This window comes from Myxocyprinus asiaticus, chromosome 35, assembly GCF_019703515.2.
Source record: "Myxocyprinus asiaticus isolate MX2 ecotype Aquarium Trade chromosome 35, UBuf_Myxa_2, whole genome shotgun sequence".
Lineage (NCBI taxonomy): Eukaryota > Metazoa > Chordata > Actinopteri > Cypriniformes > Catostomidae > Myxocyprinus > Myxocyprinus asiaticus.
Window position 1 is genome coordinate 19,912,946 of NC_059378.1, and position 20,835 is coordinate 19,933,780.

General features: G+C 39.2%; 1 protein-coding gene across 3 annotated transcripts in view; it reads right to left on the reverse strand.

Moving 5' to 3' along the window:
* The window catches only part of LOC127426529 (copine-5), a 202,651-nt gene that overhangs the window by 80,631 nt on the left and 101,185 nt on the right, over nt 1-20,835 (reverse strand). For all 3 annotated transcript variants that reach the window (XM_051673391.1, XM_051673394.1, XM_051673392.1), the window contains one exon: nt 3,213-3,276. In XM_051673391.1, the coding sequence (XP_051529351.1) occupies nt 3,213-3,276 (64 nt within the window). The remainder of the gene's footprint in view (nt 1-3,212; nt 3,277-20,835) is intronic.

Genomic DNA, 20,835 nt, shown 5'->3' on the forward strand with positions numbered 1-20,835 from the left:
GAAAATCAGACCTTTTCTGTCTGAATATGCTGCACAGCTCCTGGTCCAAACTCTGGTCATTTCAAGACTGGACTACTGTAATGCTTTGTTGGCTGGCCTCCCAGCTAACACAATTAAACCACTGCAGATGGTCCATAATGCAGCAGCGCATCTGGGCTTCAATCAGCCAAAAAGGGCTCATGTCACCCCACTCTTGATTTCACTTCACTGGCTACCTGTAGCTGCCCACATCAAATTCAAGGTTTGACTATGGCCTTCAGGACAACCAATGGAACCGCACCCTCTTACTGCAATGCACTTCTCCAGGTCTATGCTCCAACTTGCTCTCAGCGGTCTATGAACTAATGGCACCAAGTGGTCCCATCACAAAAGGCTCAAAGTTTATTTCACGATTGTTCACTTTCTCTGTTCCACAGTGGTGGAATGAGCTTCAGACCTTCACACGATCTGCTGATACCATCTCAACATTCAAGAACTGGCTGACAACACATAAATTCTGCTAGCACTTAACCAATCCACAGTAATTGTACTTACTTTTATTGAACTTAACTTGCACTTACTGTACAAAAAAAAAAAAATCCTTCTCTGTCTCTTTCTTCTGCGCTAGCACCTATACTACTCCAGCCACACTGAGAGCTTGGCAGTACAAAGCTGTAGATGTTGCTGAACTTTGTATGACAAATTGCTTGCTATGTTCCTCATTTGTAAGTCACTTTGGATAAAAGTGTCTGCTAAATGAATAAATGTAAATGTAAACTCTTATGTGAAAAGGACTTGAGTCTGGACCAAAGGCTCTAATGAGAAATCCCCTTAAAACTCATTGAGTTGCACTGAATTCAAGATTTGGTAAACTCAGTTTGCTTTTTTAATGATTCTACTCAGCCTACTAGAGTAATTAGTATTACCAAGAATCATTAGTAAATAATTTAAGATGGATTTTTCTACTGTATAATCTCATTCAACATAAGAACTGCAGATCTCACAACTCTCATGCTTAGCACACTGACAAGACAGTGCTGCGTTTGTCAGATGATTCTCTAAAACAAAGGCTCAGTACATGAAGCACACCTCAAACTAAATTTGTCACACTGTGTTGGTGGAAACTCATTACTAATGAATGTCACATAATCAGTATGCTTTTTGGAAGTAACAGGTAAAAGTTTCTTTACACACTTTGCTCCACCACCTGTATACATTGTCAGGACAAACCGTTAGCTCCGCTCTAAACTAACACAATTGGTTGCACCAGAGGTTGTCAGAGCACTCAAACAAACAGAATTTGTTAGAGGTGTTAGTGAGACCAGCAGGGGGTGCTCACCTTGCGGTCTGTGTGGGTCCTATTGCCCCAGTATAGTGACAGGGACGCTATACTGTAAAAAAGCGCCGTCTTTCAGATGAGACATTAAACTGAGGTCCTGACACTCTGTGGTCATTAAAAATCATACGGCACGTCTCGTAAAGAGTAGGGGTGTAACCCAGGTGTCCTGGCCAATTTGCACATTTGGCCTCTATCCAACAAGGCTTCCTAATAGTCCCCTATATATATGAATTGGCTACATCACTGTACTGTCACTTCTCTCCACCAAAAGCTGGTGTGTGGTGGGTGTTCTGGCGCACAATGGCTGTTGTCGCATCATCCAGGTGGATGCTGCACACTGGTGGTGGTTGAGGAGATTCCCCCTATACTATGTTAAGCACTTTGAGTGTCTAGAAAAGCGCTAAATAAATTTAAGCAAATATTATATAGAGAGTAATAGTAGTAACAGAGTTTTAAAAATGCCACAGTACAGTATTTACAGTTTTGAGTGTATGAATGGCTTACTTGTCTAAGTTCATTAAAATGGGATTGGAGGAATTATTTTAAGCATCATAAAATGTAAAGGGGAAAGGATGGATCATTTTATTAAAACTTCCTAGGTTTTTCCGGTGGCCTATAATCAATTTTATGTACTCGAAGGATATGTGAAAACTACAATTTTCTCTCAATTTTACAATTCAGTCTCTTCAAAGAGGAAGGGAAAAGTCTGCATTGAACTGGAGCTCAGGACTCTTACAGCAGAGGGATCTGGGGTGGGTACATAACAACAAGAGTCTGCCCTGTACAGTGAGGCAAAAAGAGCTACAAATGAACTCTCATATTGATCCAGAGAGCATGGAGCAAGTAGAAAATCCTTTTGAAATTTTAATGAAGGTGCTTCACAGGATCATTGTCCAGTCACAGTCCTAACAAGAGAGCAGTGCACATGATGCAAAATGCTATAGTACCACAAACACTTAACAATGAACTGTCGGCCCGTACTGTTAGACGTATTCCACCTCTAATGCTTCCGTTATAATGGAGGAGAAAAACACTCTTTTTTTTGGCAGTGTGCCACTGTCTTTAAAATCATGAGATGAGGTGAATTAATCTCCATGACAAAAGAGCTTTCTTTCTTGCCTTAACATTCATAGTGGTATTATGAACCCTTGGCTTATTACAGTAAAATCAACATGAATTGGCGTTCATAACCCACTTTATTTCTGTAATGTGATGTATTTCCCCCAAAAAAACGGTTATTAAAAAATAAATAGAATACTTTAAAAAGTGAACAATGCCAAAATAGCTATTTGGCTTTGGTTAACATTAACCAATAACACAATTCATAATTATGAAGTTATTGTGTATCAGAATGGAAAACAATTTCTGACCAACTATGCAGACTCTAAGTTGGCAATAACAAGCAATAACTAATACTGCGACTATAGCTATAATGTAAATAATTAGCTATATGTAATACAGTTTAATTCATTAATTCAATTAATAATCAGTAATATATATATATATATATATATATATATATATATATTTTTTTTTTTTTTTTTTGCCTATTAAAAGAAAGATTTAAATTACAACTACAACAAAGCACAAAGTTCTACACTTATCATCACGTCTCCATGATCTAAGTAAGATAACACCCATTTTAAAGACCTCTGCAGCAAAGACAAGAGGCAGTCTCTATTGTTTGAATGGATGAAATGCAAAAACTAAGAATTTACTCTCTTATCTGCAAGGCTGCACATTCTGAGCTTTGAGACAAGGTCTTTTTAATTGAAGGTCACAAAATAAATTGCCGGCATCTGCTAAAACATGTTTTTTTTCCCCATATTCTTGAAGACTGAAAACAATGACTGCAACACATGTCTAAAGACACATCATAGACTGACAGACTCACCCTGCAGTTCCCAAGCTCTTCAGCGGTTAAGATGATAATTCCACAGTTCTTCCCTGGTATGCCTCTGAAATAAATAATAAAGATGACATCAAACCATTAGATGTTTAACTCGTAGTAATTACAGCTGTAATTAAATAAGAAACAAGCAAAAACTGCAAACACAATATGAAAAAATAGAGCAGTGTTTTTTCCCAGCGGCACACCAACCACTAAAAAAATTACTAAATATACAAATATGCTATTGAAAACACTCCTTTTTTAAAAAAGTTTAACATTAACATTAACATTACTAAATTAAATTAAAACAATGTAGCCTTAGTTTCTTAAGTAAACATGCTTCAAGCTTTTTTAGTAATTATTCAAGAGCCAGTTATAGAGAAATACAATAGAGAATAGAGAAAAATCGTTATATAAAAACAATAAAAAAGTAATATAAAGCAAAATAAAACTTCTTAAATTACTAACATAATCATTACTCTGTGATTATTAGATTCATTAATACATTAATACTGAATCAATGCAGTCAGAGTTTGACTGAAAAGCTTATTGGGCTTAAAGCTAATGAAAAAATTTCAGCTATGAAACTCTATGTGGTGCAAGTTATCAACTTGTTATCCGTTAGCCAATCGGCTTGTATGGTGTAAGCTGATTGGTCATTTCACATGTAATCGGGTAGCCAATCAATTCTCTCTTTGTCTAACACTTAGATAAGCCAGTTTGACTGCAGGTCAGTGGTCTTGCTCAGGTGGTTTCTGGGGATTTTCTCTGTCAGCTTGCACGATAAGGTCTGCTTTTGGCCTTGACACATATAACATATAACAAGGTAAGCCAAATTTGGCTTGCACACATCACTATTTTAGATTATTACATTTAAATAAATCCACACATAGCTAGTCACTAGTTAAATAAGCCTTCCTGGTCCAGACACACATTATGAGTCAGGTCACTAGCCATTTAAGCCATTCGGCCAATAGGCCAGGCACACCTAGCTCACATACACATAGTGCACGTGGCTCTTCGGAGCAGCAGCAGTGCACAAGTCTTGGTGATAGATCTGCTTGTTTGGGGGATTGTGTTTTCTATTTATATGTTATGCGTTTTGCACAGCTTCCCTACTTTGTTGGGGGTTTGTATTTATGTCTAATTGTGCAGCAGCATGTCATACATGCTGGATGCAGCATATCTTGCATTTGGTCTAACTGTGCAGCAGCAGCATGTCCACATGCTTTACTTAGTATGTCTGTGTATTTCTAGCAGTAGCAAGTCTCAGTACTAGCTCTGCAACAGCAGCACTGCAGATCTAGTCCACCAAGACCAGTATCCTATCAATATGTCATACCCACATTAACATGCTAAATCTTTCAGAGTTGTCATGGCTGAACTAAAGTTATCCAGCAAAGGAGTAAGTGCTTTTCTCTATTTGTTTTCAATATTGTTTGTTTAATTATTATTTTTTAATTAATATTAACGATAGGCCTATAACAGACAGCAGCAGGTCTATCAGACTGCATTTACACATCGCACAGATTCAATATTTGGAGATATACACTACCGGTCAAAAGTTTTGAAACACTTACTCATTCTTTATTATACTTTTTTTTTTTTACATTTTATAATAATAGTAAAGTCATCAAAACTATGGAATAACATAAATGGGAATTATGTTGTGACTAAACAAAATCCAAAATAAATCAAAACTGTTATATTTTAGCATCTTCAAAGTAATCACTCTTTGCCTAGAATTTGCAGACATGTACTCTTGACATTTTCTCAACCAATTTCTTGAGGTATCACCCTGGGATGTTTTTTAAACAGTATTGAGGAGTTCCCATCTATGTTGGGCACTTATTGGCTGTTTTTCTTTATTATTTGGTCCAAGTCATCAATTTCAAAAACTTTTTTTTATTATTATTAAATTTTAGTTTTATAATGAAATAAATTAATGTGGTGGCACAATTGTATTTTTGTCTAAAAAACTAATTTCAAACATTTAAGCATACGCCTTCAGATCAGAAGATTTTTAAGATCATGAGAAACATTTCAGTCAAGTGTTTCAAAACTTTTGACCGGTAGTGTATGTTTTTTGTACTGTCTGCTTACACACAAGGAAACACATTAACGGCTGTGTTTACATTAATATTGTGTCAAGGCGGCACAGATTTTTGTCCCATCTGTTCACACTTTCCCAATACATTAACAGCTGTGTTTACATTAATATTGCGTCAAAAAGGGAATTTTGACCAACAACCGCATCTGACTATTCACGCACGCAGCAGCATTCACAGCGATACACAAGTGCTCTATAAAGCACGCACAGACATATGCATGTGAGTATTTGAAAGCAGCCAGCGGCAGTCCAAGAGCGTGCAGATACCGAATTAAGTCAGACCTTGGTGCTGCTGGTACGTTTTTTTTTCTCCCCTTTTTTTCCCCAATTTGGAATACCCAATTCCCAATGTGCTCTAGGTCCTCGTGGTGGCATAGTGACTTGCCTCAATCTGGGTGGCCGAGGACAAATCTCAGTTGCCTCCGCATCTGAGACTGTCAATCCACGCATCTTATCACGTGGCTTGTTGAGCGCATTACCATGGACACATAGCACGTGTGGAGGCTTCACGCTATACTCCGTGGCATCCATGGTGCTGCTGGTACTTTTAACATCAGTGGCTATTAAAATACTGAACAGAGCAGAGATTCCGTGGCACCCCTAGCAAGTCGTGGCGGAACCCCAGGGTGCCACTGTGCCCAGGTTGCGAACCACTGAAAAAATTGCTCTGTTTATTTGGAGCGGTCCATCCAGGCCGACACAACAACATTGACTCAACAATGGCGTGAGTTTGAGGCCAGACTATCTGTTTGATCAACCAATGCAAGACATACATGTTGTATTCAAAAAGATGTTTGAAAATAACGTTTATTTTTGCAATTCCATTTAGTGGCACTATTGGTGCAGAAATTACAATTAATATGGTACCTAAAAGAATATTGTTCCATTGACGTCAAATTAAAAATGATCTGTGTATTCTAATATAGCAATATTTACTTTATTTAGCTAATATTTCCATTACAGTATAGTAGATGTTGTACCAGAGCCTGGTTGCTGAAAAGACTGTTAACATAGAGCATGTTTTTGCATTCTGTCTGCACTATTTTTAAATTGTTGGTCTATGTATACATGTACCAGTGGGATGTCTTTGGTCATCATTAATAGCATTAATTAAGTGTATGGGCAACTATGAGATACTATAAATGGCATTCATTATGTAACATTTTACATATACACATGCAAAATGTATAGCCTATAAATAAATCTCCTTCCAAACAGCTGTAAAAAGATGGCAAATCTGCAAAAGAGGGTTGTTATTGGGCACCACAGATCCATCATATGTACATCCCTACATTCAGATTCAAGGCACTTTGCTCAACCTCCCATTAAAACGGAACACGCTCCCTAAAATGCATAAACTGTTTCATTAGCATTGACATCCTCCATATGGCTAAGTTCTCCTTCAGGATTATGCATTTGCAATAGAGGCAGATGTAGGCAGTCTGTGTTAGTGCTTTGGACATGTGTTCACAATTGAAAACCATTTTGTAAGACATGTTTTTTTCTAGCTGAAAACCATAATGGCTCCACATGACTACTGTCGGCAAACATCCTGCTCTCTGGGATAACATCGCCATAAAACAAAGTTACCATCTCACCAGATGGACAGCCTCGAGGCCTGGGGCTTGTGCCATTAGCAGAAGACAAAAAAGCAATCAAGCAAAACAATCAGCTTCAAAAAGATTTGACCAACTTCATTTCCTACAACATAGTCAGACCACTAAGACACGATGAATGAAGCTGTTATATGGGTGTGACGAGGAGGAGGGTGTGGCCGGGCCGTGAGGGAGCTGAGTCAACTGATCAGCGTGAGAGCGAGGTAAAGGGGAGCCGGACATGCCAGTTCGAGAGAGAGAGACGCACGTGGCCGCGCTGTGTGTGTGTCTTATGTTTTATGTTGTTTTAAGTTGAGTTTGTCATTAAAGTTTACGTTGACTGTTCTGCCGGTTCCCGCCTCCTCCTTGCCCACCTTTACCGTTACATTGGTGCTGAAACCCGGGAGGGAGGAGGGATGCGCTGTCTTGGAGTCCTCGCCACTGCCGTCCGCCAGGGGAGAAGCTGCAGCCGTCCGCCAGAAGATGGAGGAGTCGCTGCCAGCCACCAGGAGTTGGAGGAACCGCTGCCATCCGCCAGGAAGGGGAGGAGCCATTCCGTCCACCAGGGGTTGGAGGACTTGCTGCCGTCCGCCAGGTAGGGGCTGCTGTCGTCCGCCAGAGGGCAGAGGAGTGGTTGAGGACCAGGCGACGGTGTGCCCTGGGACCGACAAGCAAGTTTTTTTCTCTCTCTCCTCTCTCTCTCTGTGTGTGTCTCCTGCTTGCCCTTTCCCTCTCCCCTCTCCCTCCCCTTGTCTCTCACCCAGGTTCCCAGGAGGCGGGGTGGACCACCGGCTGGCGGAACAGCCAGAAGGACAGCGTCTCCCCTCCAGAGTTTGTGGGGGGGGGGGGGGAGTAGGTCAGTCGAATGGCGCTCTGGCCTGAATTGGGCGGGGGAGCAGTGTGACAAGGAGGAGGGCGTGGCCGGGCAATGAGTGTGCATGGCCAGCACTGAGTCAACTGATCAGCGGGATAGTGAGATAAAGGGGAGCCGGAGACACCAGTTCGAGAGAGACGCACACGGCCGCGCTGTGTGTGTCTTATGTTTTATGTTGTTTTAAGTTGTGTTTGTCATTAAAGTTTACGTTAACTGTTCTGCCGGTTTCTGTCGCCTCCTTTCCCAGCTTTACCCGTTACAATGGGCAAAAAGGAATTTGTTACAGTTTAAAACTAATTGTTATGAACATTTTATTGAACACCATCCTCAGATTCTTTCTAGCCAAATTCAGTGACACCAAATTAATATGAATTAATATGAATAATATGAATTTAATATAATCATTATGATCTGCAGCTCACAAAACACATCTGAAATGTGTAAATTTAACCTGTCTATCTCTTGAAAGTAAGCTACTTGCAAACAAATCTGAAAACAAACCAACAGATAACTGTAAAAGCTATGTTATTTTTCATTAAACAGCAGTTAATGGTAAAACAGAATAACAGCACAGGGATGCTTCACTGTTTGTGTCACTCCCTTTTTGTGTTTGTGTTTGCAGCATTTCAGACAGGTTGTCAGTCTGTGCATTGCTCTGCAACAACGAAGTGGCCAAGTTTTTTTTATATCAGTTCTTAGTGTGTAACCCACTACTGCACCTCAAAGACTTTGTAATTAAAATATTACATTAATCCTTTTAATACATTTGCCAACTGTGCAAACCACGTTGTTTTTATCCTTTTAACTATTTAACTATAGAGGTGAGAGAATGTCTCATTCTACTCTGTTTGGACAGAGGTCCCACGGGTGCTTGCTCACACTCAAGTGTTTGCAAATTAGTTCATTTCTCAGTCTTCACCTCCCCCTGGAACAACAAGAGTCTTGGTTTATACTGTTGTATTCTTACAAAAGGGCCTTGTAAAAAACAGCTATGACTGCTTGTGTAGAGATACAAACATGACAGTGTTTCTTGTTCAAATCAGCCAGCAAACTAAAGGTTGTTTTTTAAAGGAACATTTAATTACATAGCCTTATGTTGTTCCAAAACTGTATGAGTTTCTGTCTTATGTTGAACAGAAAAGGATGTTTAAAGGAATCTGCGATCCATCTTTTTTTTTTAATACAATGGAAATACAGTAGATATTGCATCACTTTTAAGCTTAAAAAAGGACAAAAAAAGTATAATAAATGTAGTCTATTCAACTCGGTAGGTTTTGGAGAGACACAACCCAAAATGTAAGTAATTTTTTAATGAAAATCTTGATGTCCATTGTGCGTTCATTGCCTGTTCATGCCAGAAGATTTTATTTAGCTCTACCCTAAACACACAAACATTTGAATCGATATTGATAGACCAATCAAATAGACAAATACTTAATGGAAATAAGTATTTATCAATTAATCAGTACATAAAACTAGAGAAAGGCACTTTTGGGCCTTTAGATGTCGAAAATAGTCATGCATCTGAAATGCTGAAGACACGTTCCAAGAAGGCAAACCTATGAGCTAAGAAGTCAAACTTGCAGCAGTTTAGTCCTGAATGCAAATTATTACATCGTTATTCCATGCAGAGTCTAAAGAGAGGGATAAACAGATGATATATTTGCCTTATTAAGTTCTCCAAATTTATAATGAAGCCACATCTCAAACTTTCATTGCTCTGATGGTTGAAGGTGGCCTTTACTTTTCAGAAAACTTCACAAAATGATGTGGCCACCTTCACACACTCTGTTTAAGATGATAAATTGACTTTATCCAAGGTTTGTGCCATTTGTCTGTGGTGTTTACTTGACCTGACATTGATACACTTTGCGATAACTGAAAACATTATCTTGTGATTAATGACTTGAAGCTGTGAGCTCTGCTGTACGTCAACCAAGTTTAAAACCATCTGTTCAATTACCTAACAAGTCATCTTTCAAAAACCAGGAGCTCTAGAACAGTGGTTTTCAATCCTGGTCCTTAAATACCCAAGCACTGTGCATTTTGGATGTCTCCCTTATTTAGGGAGTGCTAGATTACTCCAGGTACAGGACTGAGAACCACTGCTCTAGAAAGCTGGTTTGTCTTTCATTCTGTCTATGTACATTTACACCTACACCTTGATCTTCAGTAGCTCTCTTTCACTTCCCCATCTTGATCTCAAAGGAGATCTAGATTTATGTATTTTCATGAGTACAACTCTACCATTACTTTAGGGTGTCTCATTAATAGTAACATGCCAGAGGAGCACACGCGCATTCATAAATCTCTGTGCGCACCATCGATATTAAAACCTTAGCTTGGGGGAGTCAGTTGATGCTATGCATAGGTTGGTCACTTAAAAGCAAGCTCCACTTAAACTTTGCAACAATTATCCTTTTAAGCAACATTAACCGGTGAGAACTGTAATAGTGTGTTTGTTAAACTGTGCTGGGAGGGCAGGATGTCGAAAAATTCTAAAATCGTCGGCCTGTGGGGACATTAAAAAGCACTTACATTCTCATATGTTGGACGCCTCGCAGGATCAGGATGGTGGAGGTCCAGTCGATGGTGGCAGCGAGCTTCGTGAAGTAGGTTGGGATATCTCGAACATTTATGCAGTGTCGAGTGATCACATTTATGGAGGCGAAACTTTCCACCCTGATCACAAGAATGGACGATGTTGAAAAACAGGTTGAGTTTCTAGAGTCAGCCGAAAGAGAGCTACAGGCTTACCCAACTGCTACCAAGGCTGATTTGGAACGCGTGTGGGAAACACTAGAGGATATGGAAAACTGGAGCAGGCGTAATAATGTTCATGGTTTTTCTGGACTTTGCTAGATCGACTCAAATCGGCAAAGCACAACGGATTCAGAGTGTAAAAAATTGCTTCACCAACAGAAGGTGGGTTTCACACTGCTTTTTCCTGCTAAGCTGAGAATTGATGCCAAGGGTGGTCGCAAGACTTTTACATGCCCACAACAAGCTATGGCCTTCATTAAATCAATGGTGTGAGTGGGTAATTTTGCCTACACTTGGTCAACAATACAGACTACACATCGTGCATTTTACTGATGCAGCCAGAGAGGGTATGTTATTCTGTTGGCTGCCCACTGACTCTCACTCTACTCTTATTTTCTTTCTTTTTTTTTCTCTTTCTCCTTTTATTGACTTACTGTTGAGTTCATTTGTTCACTTTGTGGGTTCGATGTGATTATTTACTGGGGCTTATTTTATGGAATACATTTTTGTGAAATTGAATGGCATGGTTTTGTTAAAAAACAAAAACAAACTAAAACAAAACAAGGAGAAAAAAAACAAACAAACACTGGACTTGAGCAATCTGGTAGCAATAGTGTTGCAGAAAATCTCGTGAGCATGCATGGACCATCGGATTTCTGGGGGTTGGATGCCAGTTGGGACTGTTGTGCACAGGGTTGAAGCGCATTTTTTTCTGTTCTGTGGGTTGTTCAGGATTTGATTGTTACATCAATGATGTAAAGTGGTCTATATAATGTTGCCTTGGGTACACAATTTATGTCAATATGTCACACTTTAATACAGGTAAAATGTTTCTCTCCATGTGGAATGTTAATGGGCTGGGGCACGCTATAAAAAGAAGGAAGGTTGTATCTTTCCTTAAGTTTAAAAAAATATGATATAGTGTTCCATCAAGAAATGCACTTTTCTTTACAGGAAGCTGAAAAACTTGGTAGGGCATGGGGTGGGCATGTGTTTTGCAGTGCTGGTTCGAGTAAGAGCAGGGGAGTCATCACATTGATAAGCATTAACAATTAAAATGTCTCAAACAGATCAAAGATAATTTAGGAAGAGTCATTATTGTTTTGGCTGAAATAGAGTGGCAAAACCTTATTTTGGCTAATATATATGCACCCAGCACTGATGATCAGAACTTTTTTTATAGATCTTGAGGAGAAGCTACAAGCTGCTGGGATCCTTCATGATATGGTTTTGGGTGGAGACTTCAATCTTTTAATGGATCCAGTCCTTGATCATAGTGATGCAAAAGTGTGTAGACCTTTCAAAGCAACGTTGACACTTCAGAGGATGTGTAAAAATCTTGGCCTTACATACATTTGGAGACTTCTGAATCCATCTGGGAGGGACTACACATTTTTTCATCAGTTCATAAGATTAACTCTACAATAGATTTTTTTTTTATATCTAAGTCACTTATTCCATCTACCAGTGACTACTCAATTGGGAACATTTTGGTTTCAGATCAAGCTTTGGTGTGTTTAGAGATGTTGATGCATATAGAGAAAAGAAAGTCATTTAGATGGCACTTTAATACATCCCTTCTACAAGACCCTGAATTTCAACAAATGTTAAAGACAGAAGTCAATGTTTAGGTAGAAAACAACTGGTCCTCAGTGTCCTCTGTGGGCATGGCATGGGAGGTGCTTAAGGCAGTTCTTAGGGGCGGATCATACAATATGCCTCATTTATTAAAAATATCAAAGCACAAGAATTCATAGAATTGGAAAAAAGTATTAAAAGTGCTGAAACAGAACTGAATTGCTGAATTTCATCCAATGGTCTTTGAGAGTTGACCCAGCTAACATATAGGTACAATACTATTCTGTTACAGAAGGTTGAGTATTATTTTGACATATTTTGAATTGGGGACAAAGCAGGGAAACTCTTACCAGCTACATAAAACAGAGAGAGTTTTTTCCACCACTCCTTCAGTGAAGTCTTCTGGAGACAATATATTTACTTCTGCCACAGATATTAATAAAGCCTTTGAATGATAGCCACAAGGGGTGCCATGCGAGGTACGGATGTGTGAACGGCGAGCTCTGTGCACTTTACTAGTTTTAATACTTGTGTCATAATCTGGTGAGATTCGATACACTCAGTTTCATAACTGTTCTATGAAGACAATATGACAAAGAATTCAAAATCTTCAGGCTCTGGAGATATTAAAAGACACTTATGTGCTCAAGTTGAAGCCCCTGAACAACAGGCCGAGGCGGTGGAATAGATCCAGCGTCAACTGTCGAACATGACGGCAATGCTGTTGAAGGTCGTTGCTGACTTGGAGGATCTTGCTGTAATAAGTCGATCGATCACTGCCATGGAGACAAAATTCACTGAGTTGGTTACAAGAATGGAGGAGGTCGACAAACGTATCGATTATCTGGAGTCATTGGAGAGGGAATTAGCTGCTAACCTGCTAGCGACCAAAGCGGACTTGGAGTGCATTTGGGAAAAGTTGGAAGACCTTGAGAATCGTAATCGGTGAAACAATGTCCGAATTGTTGGAATTCCTGAGAACGAAGAAGGCCGAGATAAGGTGAAATTCCTAGACGAGCTCTTCCCGAGTCTGCTCGACATAACAGGCCATAAGCTGGAAATCAAGCGAGCGTACAGAGTTCCGGTTCGGAGATCTGCTGATGGAAACAGGCCCCAATCAATTCTGGCTAAATTTCTGAGATCATCCGATAAAGATCTCATGTTACGAAACTCTTACATCAATGGAAATGTCACTTTTGCACTGATGTTCCTGGCCAAATTGAGAATAGATACTAAGGATGGCCGCAAAATATTTACATGCCCACAGCAAGCGATGTCCTTCATAAAGTCAATGGAGTGAGTAAGATATTGTGTGATACTCTTGATGCAGCCGAGTGAGCCTGACACACTGAACATTCACTTGATTGTCCGAGGAAACTGAGCGCCTATTTTGTTTCTTTTTGTGTTGGTTCTGCCTAGCGGCTGGAGTTTGTTTTGTGGAATGACACTCCTTCAGGACAGTTTGTGGATGAATCTGCACGTTATTTGTGCTTATGCCTCCTATTGGATGGAATTTGTTTTGTGTAATATTTCTTGCAAATATTGGAGTGATTAGGGCATTTGTTGGACTCGTGTAACAGCCAAGTGGGCCTGACTCACTGAACATTCTCTTGACTGTCCGAGGAAATTGAGTGCCTATATTGTTTCTTTTGTGTTGGTTCCGCCTAGAGGCTGGAGCTTGTTTTGTAGAATAACACACCCTGCGGGAGAGTTGGTGGATGAATCTGCACATTCTTTGTGCTTATGCCTCCTATTGGATGTAGTTTTTTTTGTGTAATATTTCTTGCAAATCATTAGAACGATTAGGGCATTTGTTACACTCATGTATCAGCCGAATGGGCTGGCTCACTGAACATTCATTTGACAGCCCAAGGAAACTGAACTTTTTTTGTGCTGGTTCTGCTAGCGTCTACAAGTTCTTTGTGCTTATTCTGCCTATTGGCTGGAGTTTGTTTTATAGATTATTTTCTGTTGTGTAATTCTGTCTCACAAAATTTGTATAGAAGCAATCTGACGGCAAAGTTGTCGTGGGAACTCTCGTAGGCGTACATGGACTGTTTGAGTTTGGAGGAAGGCCAGTTGGCGCTGTCGTGCGCCGGGTTAATGTGCAGGTTTTTGTTTTTGTTTTTTCTGTTTGTTTGGTTCTGGGGGAAGTTCGGGGTTTGATTGTTGCACTAATTTGGAATGTGGTCTTTATAATTTTATTTTTGACACAATCTATTTTTTCTAATATGTCAAAATGTCAAATGTTAGTATGAGTTGATTGTCTCTCTCCAAATGGAATGTAAATGGGTTGGGGCACCCCATAAAAAGAAGGAAGGCTATTTATTTTCTTAAACGTAAGAAATATGATATAGTGTTTCTTCAAGAAACGCATCTTTCCCCACAGGAAAAAGTTTGTGAAGATATGGGGTGGACATGTTTTCTTTAGTGCTGGCTCGAGTAAGAGCAGGGGAATCATTACATTGATAAGTAAACATCTATAATTCAAATGTCTCAAACAGATTAAAGATAAATTAGGAAGAGTAATTATGGTTTTAGGAGAAATTCAGTTGCAAAGTTTGATTTTGGCTAATATTTACACACCTAATTCTGATGATCAGGGCTTTTTTATAGATCTTGAAGGGATGTTGCAAGTCACTGGCAACCCTCATGATATAATATTGGGAGGAGACTTTAATCATTTGATGGACTCAGTCCTTGATCATAGTGAAGCAAAAGTGTGTAAGCCCCCTAGAGCAACATTGATGGTTCACAGGATGTGTAAAAAACTTGGTCTTACAGATATTTGGAGACAGGGCAGTGGTGGCTCAGCGGTTGAAGCTCTGGGTTACCAGAAGGTCGGGGGTTCAAGCCTCAGCACTGCCAAGATGCCACTGTTGGGCCCTTGAGCAAGGCTGTTGACCCTATCTGCTCCAGGGGTGTTGTATCATGGCTGACCCTGTGCTCTGACCCCTGCTTAGCTGGGATATGCAAAAAATAGAATTCCATTGTATATGTTCAAAATGTATAATGTGTGACAAAAAATAAAGGCTTCTTCTTTTGAACCCATCTGGTAGGGACTATAAATTTTTTTTCATCAGTCCATAAGATTTATTCTAGAATATAATTTTTTTTTATTTTTATATCTAAGTCCCTCATTTCATCTGTTGTGGATTGCTCAATTGGAAACATCTTAGTCTCAGATCATGCCCTGGTGAGTTTAGAGGTGTTGCCACATATGGAGAAAAAGAAATCATATAGTTGGCACTTTAATGTATCCCTTTTGCAAAATCCTGAATTCCAACAAATGATAATGGCTGAAATCATGTTTATATGGAGACCAACTGGTCCTCAGTATCCTCTGTGGGCGTGGCTTGGGAGGCACTTAAAGCGGTTCTTAGGGGTCAGATCATACAGTATGCCTCATTCATCAAAAAGTCCAAACCATGAGAACTCGTGGAGTTGGAAGGGAATATTAAAAGTGCAGAGGCAGAGCTGAAGTGCCGAATGTCGTCTGATGGCCTCAGAGAATTGATCCGATTGAAATACAGATATAATACTATTTTGTCGCAGAAGGTGGAGTTTTGGCTATTCAGGGCAAGACCATTGACACAAGCCCGGATCAGTCTGACACTTAAAAAGGACAAAGATCCAAGCGAGTGTAAGAGTTACCGGCTAGACGTTAAAATCGACCATTAGCTAATCGATTAAGTAAAGTTATGACTTCTTTATACATATAGATCAGGTGGGGTTTATTCGGGGAAGCAGCTCTTCTGATAACATTAGGCGTTTCATCAATATCATGCGGTCAGTGGCAAATGATCAGACTCCGGTCGCTGCCATCTCACTTGACGCTGAAAAGAAGTTTGATATGGTAGAATAGAATTATCTTTTTAAGACTTTGGAAATGTACGGGTTTGGGAGTACGTTTATCGGATGGATTAAGTTACTTTATAGACAACCGGTAGCGGCGGTACAAACAAATGGATTAATTTCAGATTATTTTACTCTGGATAGGGGCACCCGGCAGGATTGTCCTCTTTCCCCATTATTGACCAGTTTACAGGCACGATCATATTTTTTTATCAAGAAAATTCACGTTGGATCATAATTTCTTTTTTTCTAGTAAGACATTTGATATTAGGGCAAAAATTGTATTCTTGATAATAATTTTTGTATTGTTTTCCTGTAAAAATATCAAAAAATCCTTAAAAAGAGATCAGTTTGATTTATCTTGTTTTAGAAACAACAATGCATAAGATATTTAGGTTTTTCAGAGAATGTATTTTTAACTTGTGTCTTTTGTCTTACTGTACTGGCAGAGTTTTTATAGTCAAAACAAGTGAAAAAATCTATCAGTGCTGAGAAAGTAATTCAAAGTATTTAGAATACATTACTGACCTTGAGTAATCTACAGAAATACGTTACAAATTACATTTTACAACATGTATTCTGTAATCTGTAGTAGAATACATTTCAAAAGTAACCCTCCCAACCCTGACGCAAGCCCTGATCAGTCTCATTCTTAAAAAAGATAAGGACCAAACGAATGTAAAAGTTATCATCCAATTTCCCTGATCCAGTTAGATGTAAAAATATTGTCTAAAATTCTGGCTAATCGATTAAGTAGAGTAATTACATCTATTACACATATAGATCAAGTGGGGTTTATTCATGGTCATAGTTCTTCTGATAATATTAGATGTTTTATTTTTTTAAATAAATTTTTATCCCCTTTTCTCCCAATTTGAAATGCCCAATTCCCACTACTTAGTAGGTCCTCATGGTGGCGTGGTTACTCACCTCAATCCGGGAGATGGAGGACAAGTCTCAGTTGCCTCCACTTCTGAGACCGTCAATCTGCACATTTTATCACGTGGCTCATCGTGCATGACACCGCGGAGACTCTGCATGTGGTGGCTCATGCTACTCTCGACAATTCAAGCACAACTTACCACATGCCCCATTGAGAGAGAAAACCACTAATCGCGACCACGAGGAGGTTACCCAATGTGACACTACCCTCCCTTAGCAACAGTGCCAATTTGGTTGCTTAGGAGACTTGGCTGGAGTCACTCAGCACACCCTGGATTCGAACTCGAGACTCCAGGGGTGGTAGTCAGCGTCCATACTCACTGAGCTACCCAGGCCCCCAGACGTTTTATAAATATTATGTGGTCAGTAGCGAATGATCAGACCCCGATCGCTGCCATCTCACTTGATGCCGAGAAGGCGTTTGATAGGGTGGAATAGGACTATATTGTTAAGATTTTGGAAATGTACGGGTTTGGGAACACTTTATTTGGGTGGATTAAGTTACTTTATAAACAACCGTTAGCAGCAGTGCAAACCAATGGATTAATTTCAGATTATTTTTCTCTTGGTAGGGGAACCTGGCAAGGCTGTCCTCTCCCCCCTTTATTGTTCTGTCTTGCCCTGGAACCATTAGCAGCCGCAACAAGAAAAGAGGATTATTTTCCTGGTGTTGTAGCAGGAGGTGTGGTGCATAAACTTCTACTCTATGCAGATGCTATATTAATATTTGTCTCCGACCCAATTAGATCTATGTCTAGCCTCTATAAAATTATTAATTCTTTCTCCAAATTTTCAGGATACAGGGTGAATTGGTCTAAATTGGAAGCTCTTGCTCTGACAGCATATTGCCCTGCCATGGCTTTCCAACATGGTGCTTTTCAATGGCCCAAGCAAGGCATTAAGTATTTAGGCATTTTATTTGCAGCAAATTTGAATAATTTAGTTCAGTTTGACCCAATAATGAAATGGTTCTCGTGTGATGTGGATAGGTGGGCTTCAGTTAATGGGGGTTAAGGGGGACAATGGTTGACTCTGTGTATGTATATTTTGCTTTGTTCTATGTTATATTTGAGAATCAACCAATAAAAATGTTATTCTGAAAAAAAAAACAAAAAAAAACCTTGAATTAAAAAAAAAGCTTGAATTACATATATTCTCTGAGCTCCACTCTGGGACTTGGACTGAGTTCTAATCAAATGTATGTGGACTTCTGTACTTCCTTAAAACCCACACACTCACTGACTGGCTCATGACTTCCCGCTATACTGCCTTTGTTCTCTGCAAAAACCAGAGCATGTAATTACAAATCCAACAGAGAGAAAACTAACAAAAGGAGAAACTTAATAATGGAGGCAGCACTGTACATATTCAACTCATATTTGCCTTGGGAACTGCCAAGATTTGTGGGGATGAAAGCAATGTGTAGATACTTTCCTCAGGCGGTGCAAAGAGAGATAATTTTAGTTTCTCGTAGTTATCAGAGCTTTTCATCAGGTTTTACTGGAAATGCAAATTGTACAGTGTAAAATATATGACACTTGATGGTGTTGTGTAGACAGATAGAGCACATAGACAGCAGAAAAAGTCTGATGGAGTGTTTGACAGGAAGAATGCGTAAGATGTGTTTTTAGGAATGAGTCTGGTTCAATACAGCGAATTGGATTTCTGAAAGCACAACTGGACCTGCCTGTCACAAATATTCTTTGGTTAATGGATGTCTACGTCAGAGTAAGCTGCAGAAAAAGTTAACATTTTCCCTCTGGGTAAACAGCATGAAAATAATGGCAATATTAATTAACTATGTGTAATAAAGTCATGGGTTAAATAAGTTAACAGAGTTAATGTTGGTGTCCAATGTTTAAACAAAATGATTTTGTATGAACTGTAATGACTAAAAGTCTTTTAAGCCCATCCTCAATTAACTGCGCAAGTCCACAGAGATGCAGTGTCCTTTATTATTTGGCTGATGAAGGCTTTATTTGGCGATTCATTTATTGTTGATGTATTCGATTTTAAGAGAGTGTAGTCTATCCTATGACCAAGATTATGCAGGCAGAGGTCATTGGGTGGCATCGCAGTCCAGCTGGAAGCTTGTGGCAGTTCATTTCCAGTGAGGGCCATTCTATGTCCAAGGTTCAGGCAGTGGCCAGTGAGGTATCCCATGTCTTACGGTTGGGGTTGGCAGCAGTTCATCTGCCATCAGATGTCTGGCTGGCACAGGCTGCAGTTTGTAGTCATCACTCAGCGATACATAGCATTGGGAGTCGAACATCGAGCAGGATGAAGCTGGATCTGACACCATCACCATTTTAATGAATGCAGTTGCAATGTTCTCTGATGCAGCATAAACTCTAGTGTGTAGACGGCCTTAGTCATGTCCAACTCATTCTCACTCCCAAGGCATCAAATACTGATTCTTGTGCAAGAGCCCCATGTGTCAATATGTAGATGCCAAAAGCAGTTTTCTCTTCTTTCATTGAGAAACCTTTGGCTTTGATAGACTGACACGAAGGACATCAGAATTTTAGAATTGTGAAATTATATGCTGGGCTAACATTTTGCCATCATGATATATGTCATATACATGATATGTAAATCTTTCAATTCAATTGAACTCAGCAACATTTATTCACAGTGGTTAAAGATTAATCAGTAACATTCAGAGGTGGAAAGTAACGAATTACAACTACTCTCTCAACTACGAGTACATTTTTCACATTTTTCCACTTTTTTTTAAGTATAAATAAATATAGTACTTTTACTTTTAATTGAGTTGATTAAAAATGAAGTATTCAACTTCGCTACAATTATTTTCCACCACAATTACAAAGTACAAAAAAAGACATAATATTTCTGAATTTTTGGGAAGAAGAAAGTTATAAGCGCTAAATCTGTTTATAAACTAAAACACACTATGCGTGCACGACGGAAGCCTGCAGGGAAAGCATCATGAGCACAGCAGCAGCTTGCATAAACTGCCGCCGGTGTCCTCTCTTCTCTAGCTTCTCCATGACTTTCTGCCCTGTCACTATACAAGAACTGTAATACTGTGATTTTCTGCATATTTCATTTTATTCTGGAAAGGAGCTGTTCATTCAGGTACAGAGGGAACCGTCTGAACATGTTTAACCACTGATCAAACTTCACTTGTTTTTAAGGTAGCCAATGTTTTAACTGTGTCAAACATTAAAACAATGTAGTTTGACATATATGTGGGGATATCTTGTTTACTTGCTACTATATGTCTAAAACAAACCTTTTATATACCTTAGAAAGATACAATGCCAATAGTAACAGGGACTCGGGCAAAAATGCTACCGAAATTGTCAAAAATATCTCAGAAATTCAAAATATGGGGGCAAAAAAATGCCCATGCAATGAGTTACCTTGTTTTATTAATAATATCTGATATAGTTACAATTACATATACTGCGATCTTCTTTTGACTTTTCATGGAAAAAATGTTCCCACCGCTGTCCAGTTCCTCGCAGCATTGCACGCACAGACGGGCTATCCCTTCTATCAATCCCAGAGGTGGGTAGTAATGTGCTACATTTACTCTGTTACATTTACTTGAGTAACTTTTTGGAAAAAAAAAATACTTTTAGAGTAGGTTTAAAAGTGGGTACTTTTTACTCTCACTTAAGTAAATTTCTAATGATTTATTTTTTTTAACTTTTACTTCGTAATAATGGGCGGCGTTCTTGTCGTTACATTACTGGGTTTAATTTTAATTAAATGCGTAATTTATTGAGTGATTACTGAATAGGACTATTACAAGAGTGGAAGTTCACACAGCTGCATGCGCTGTCACAGACTGTCACTCACCGAGTCCATCACTGCTGCAGCATCTAGCTCTTCAAACAAAGTGAAACACTTTCTTTACTCTGCACAGTGAAAAAAGAATAG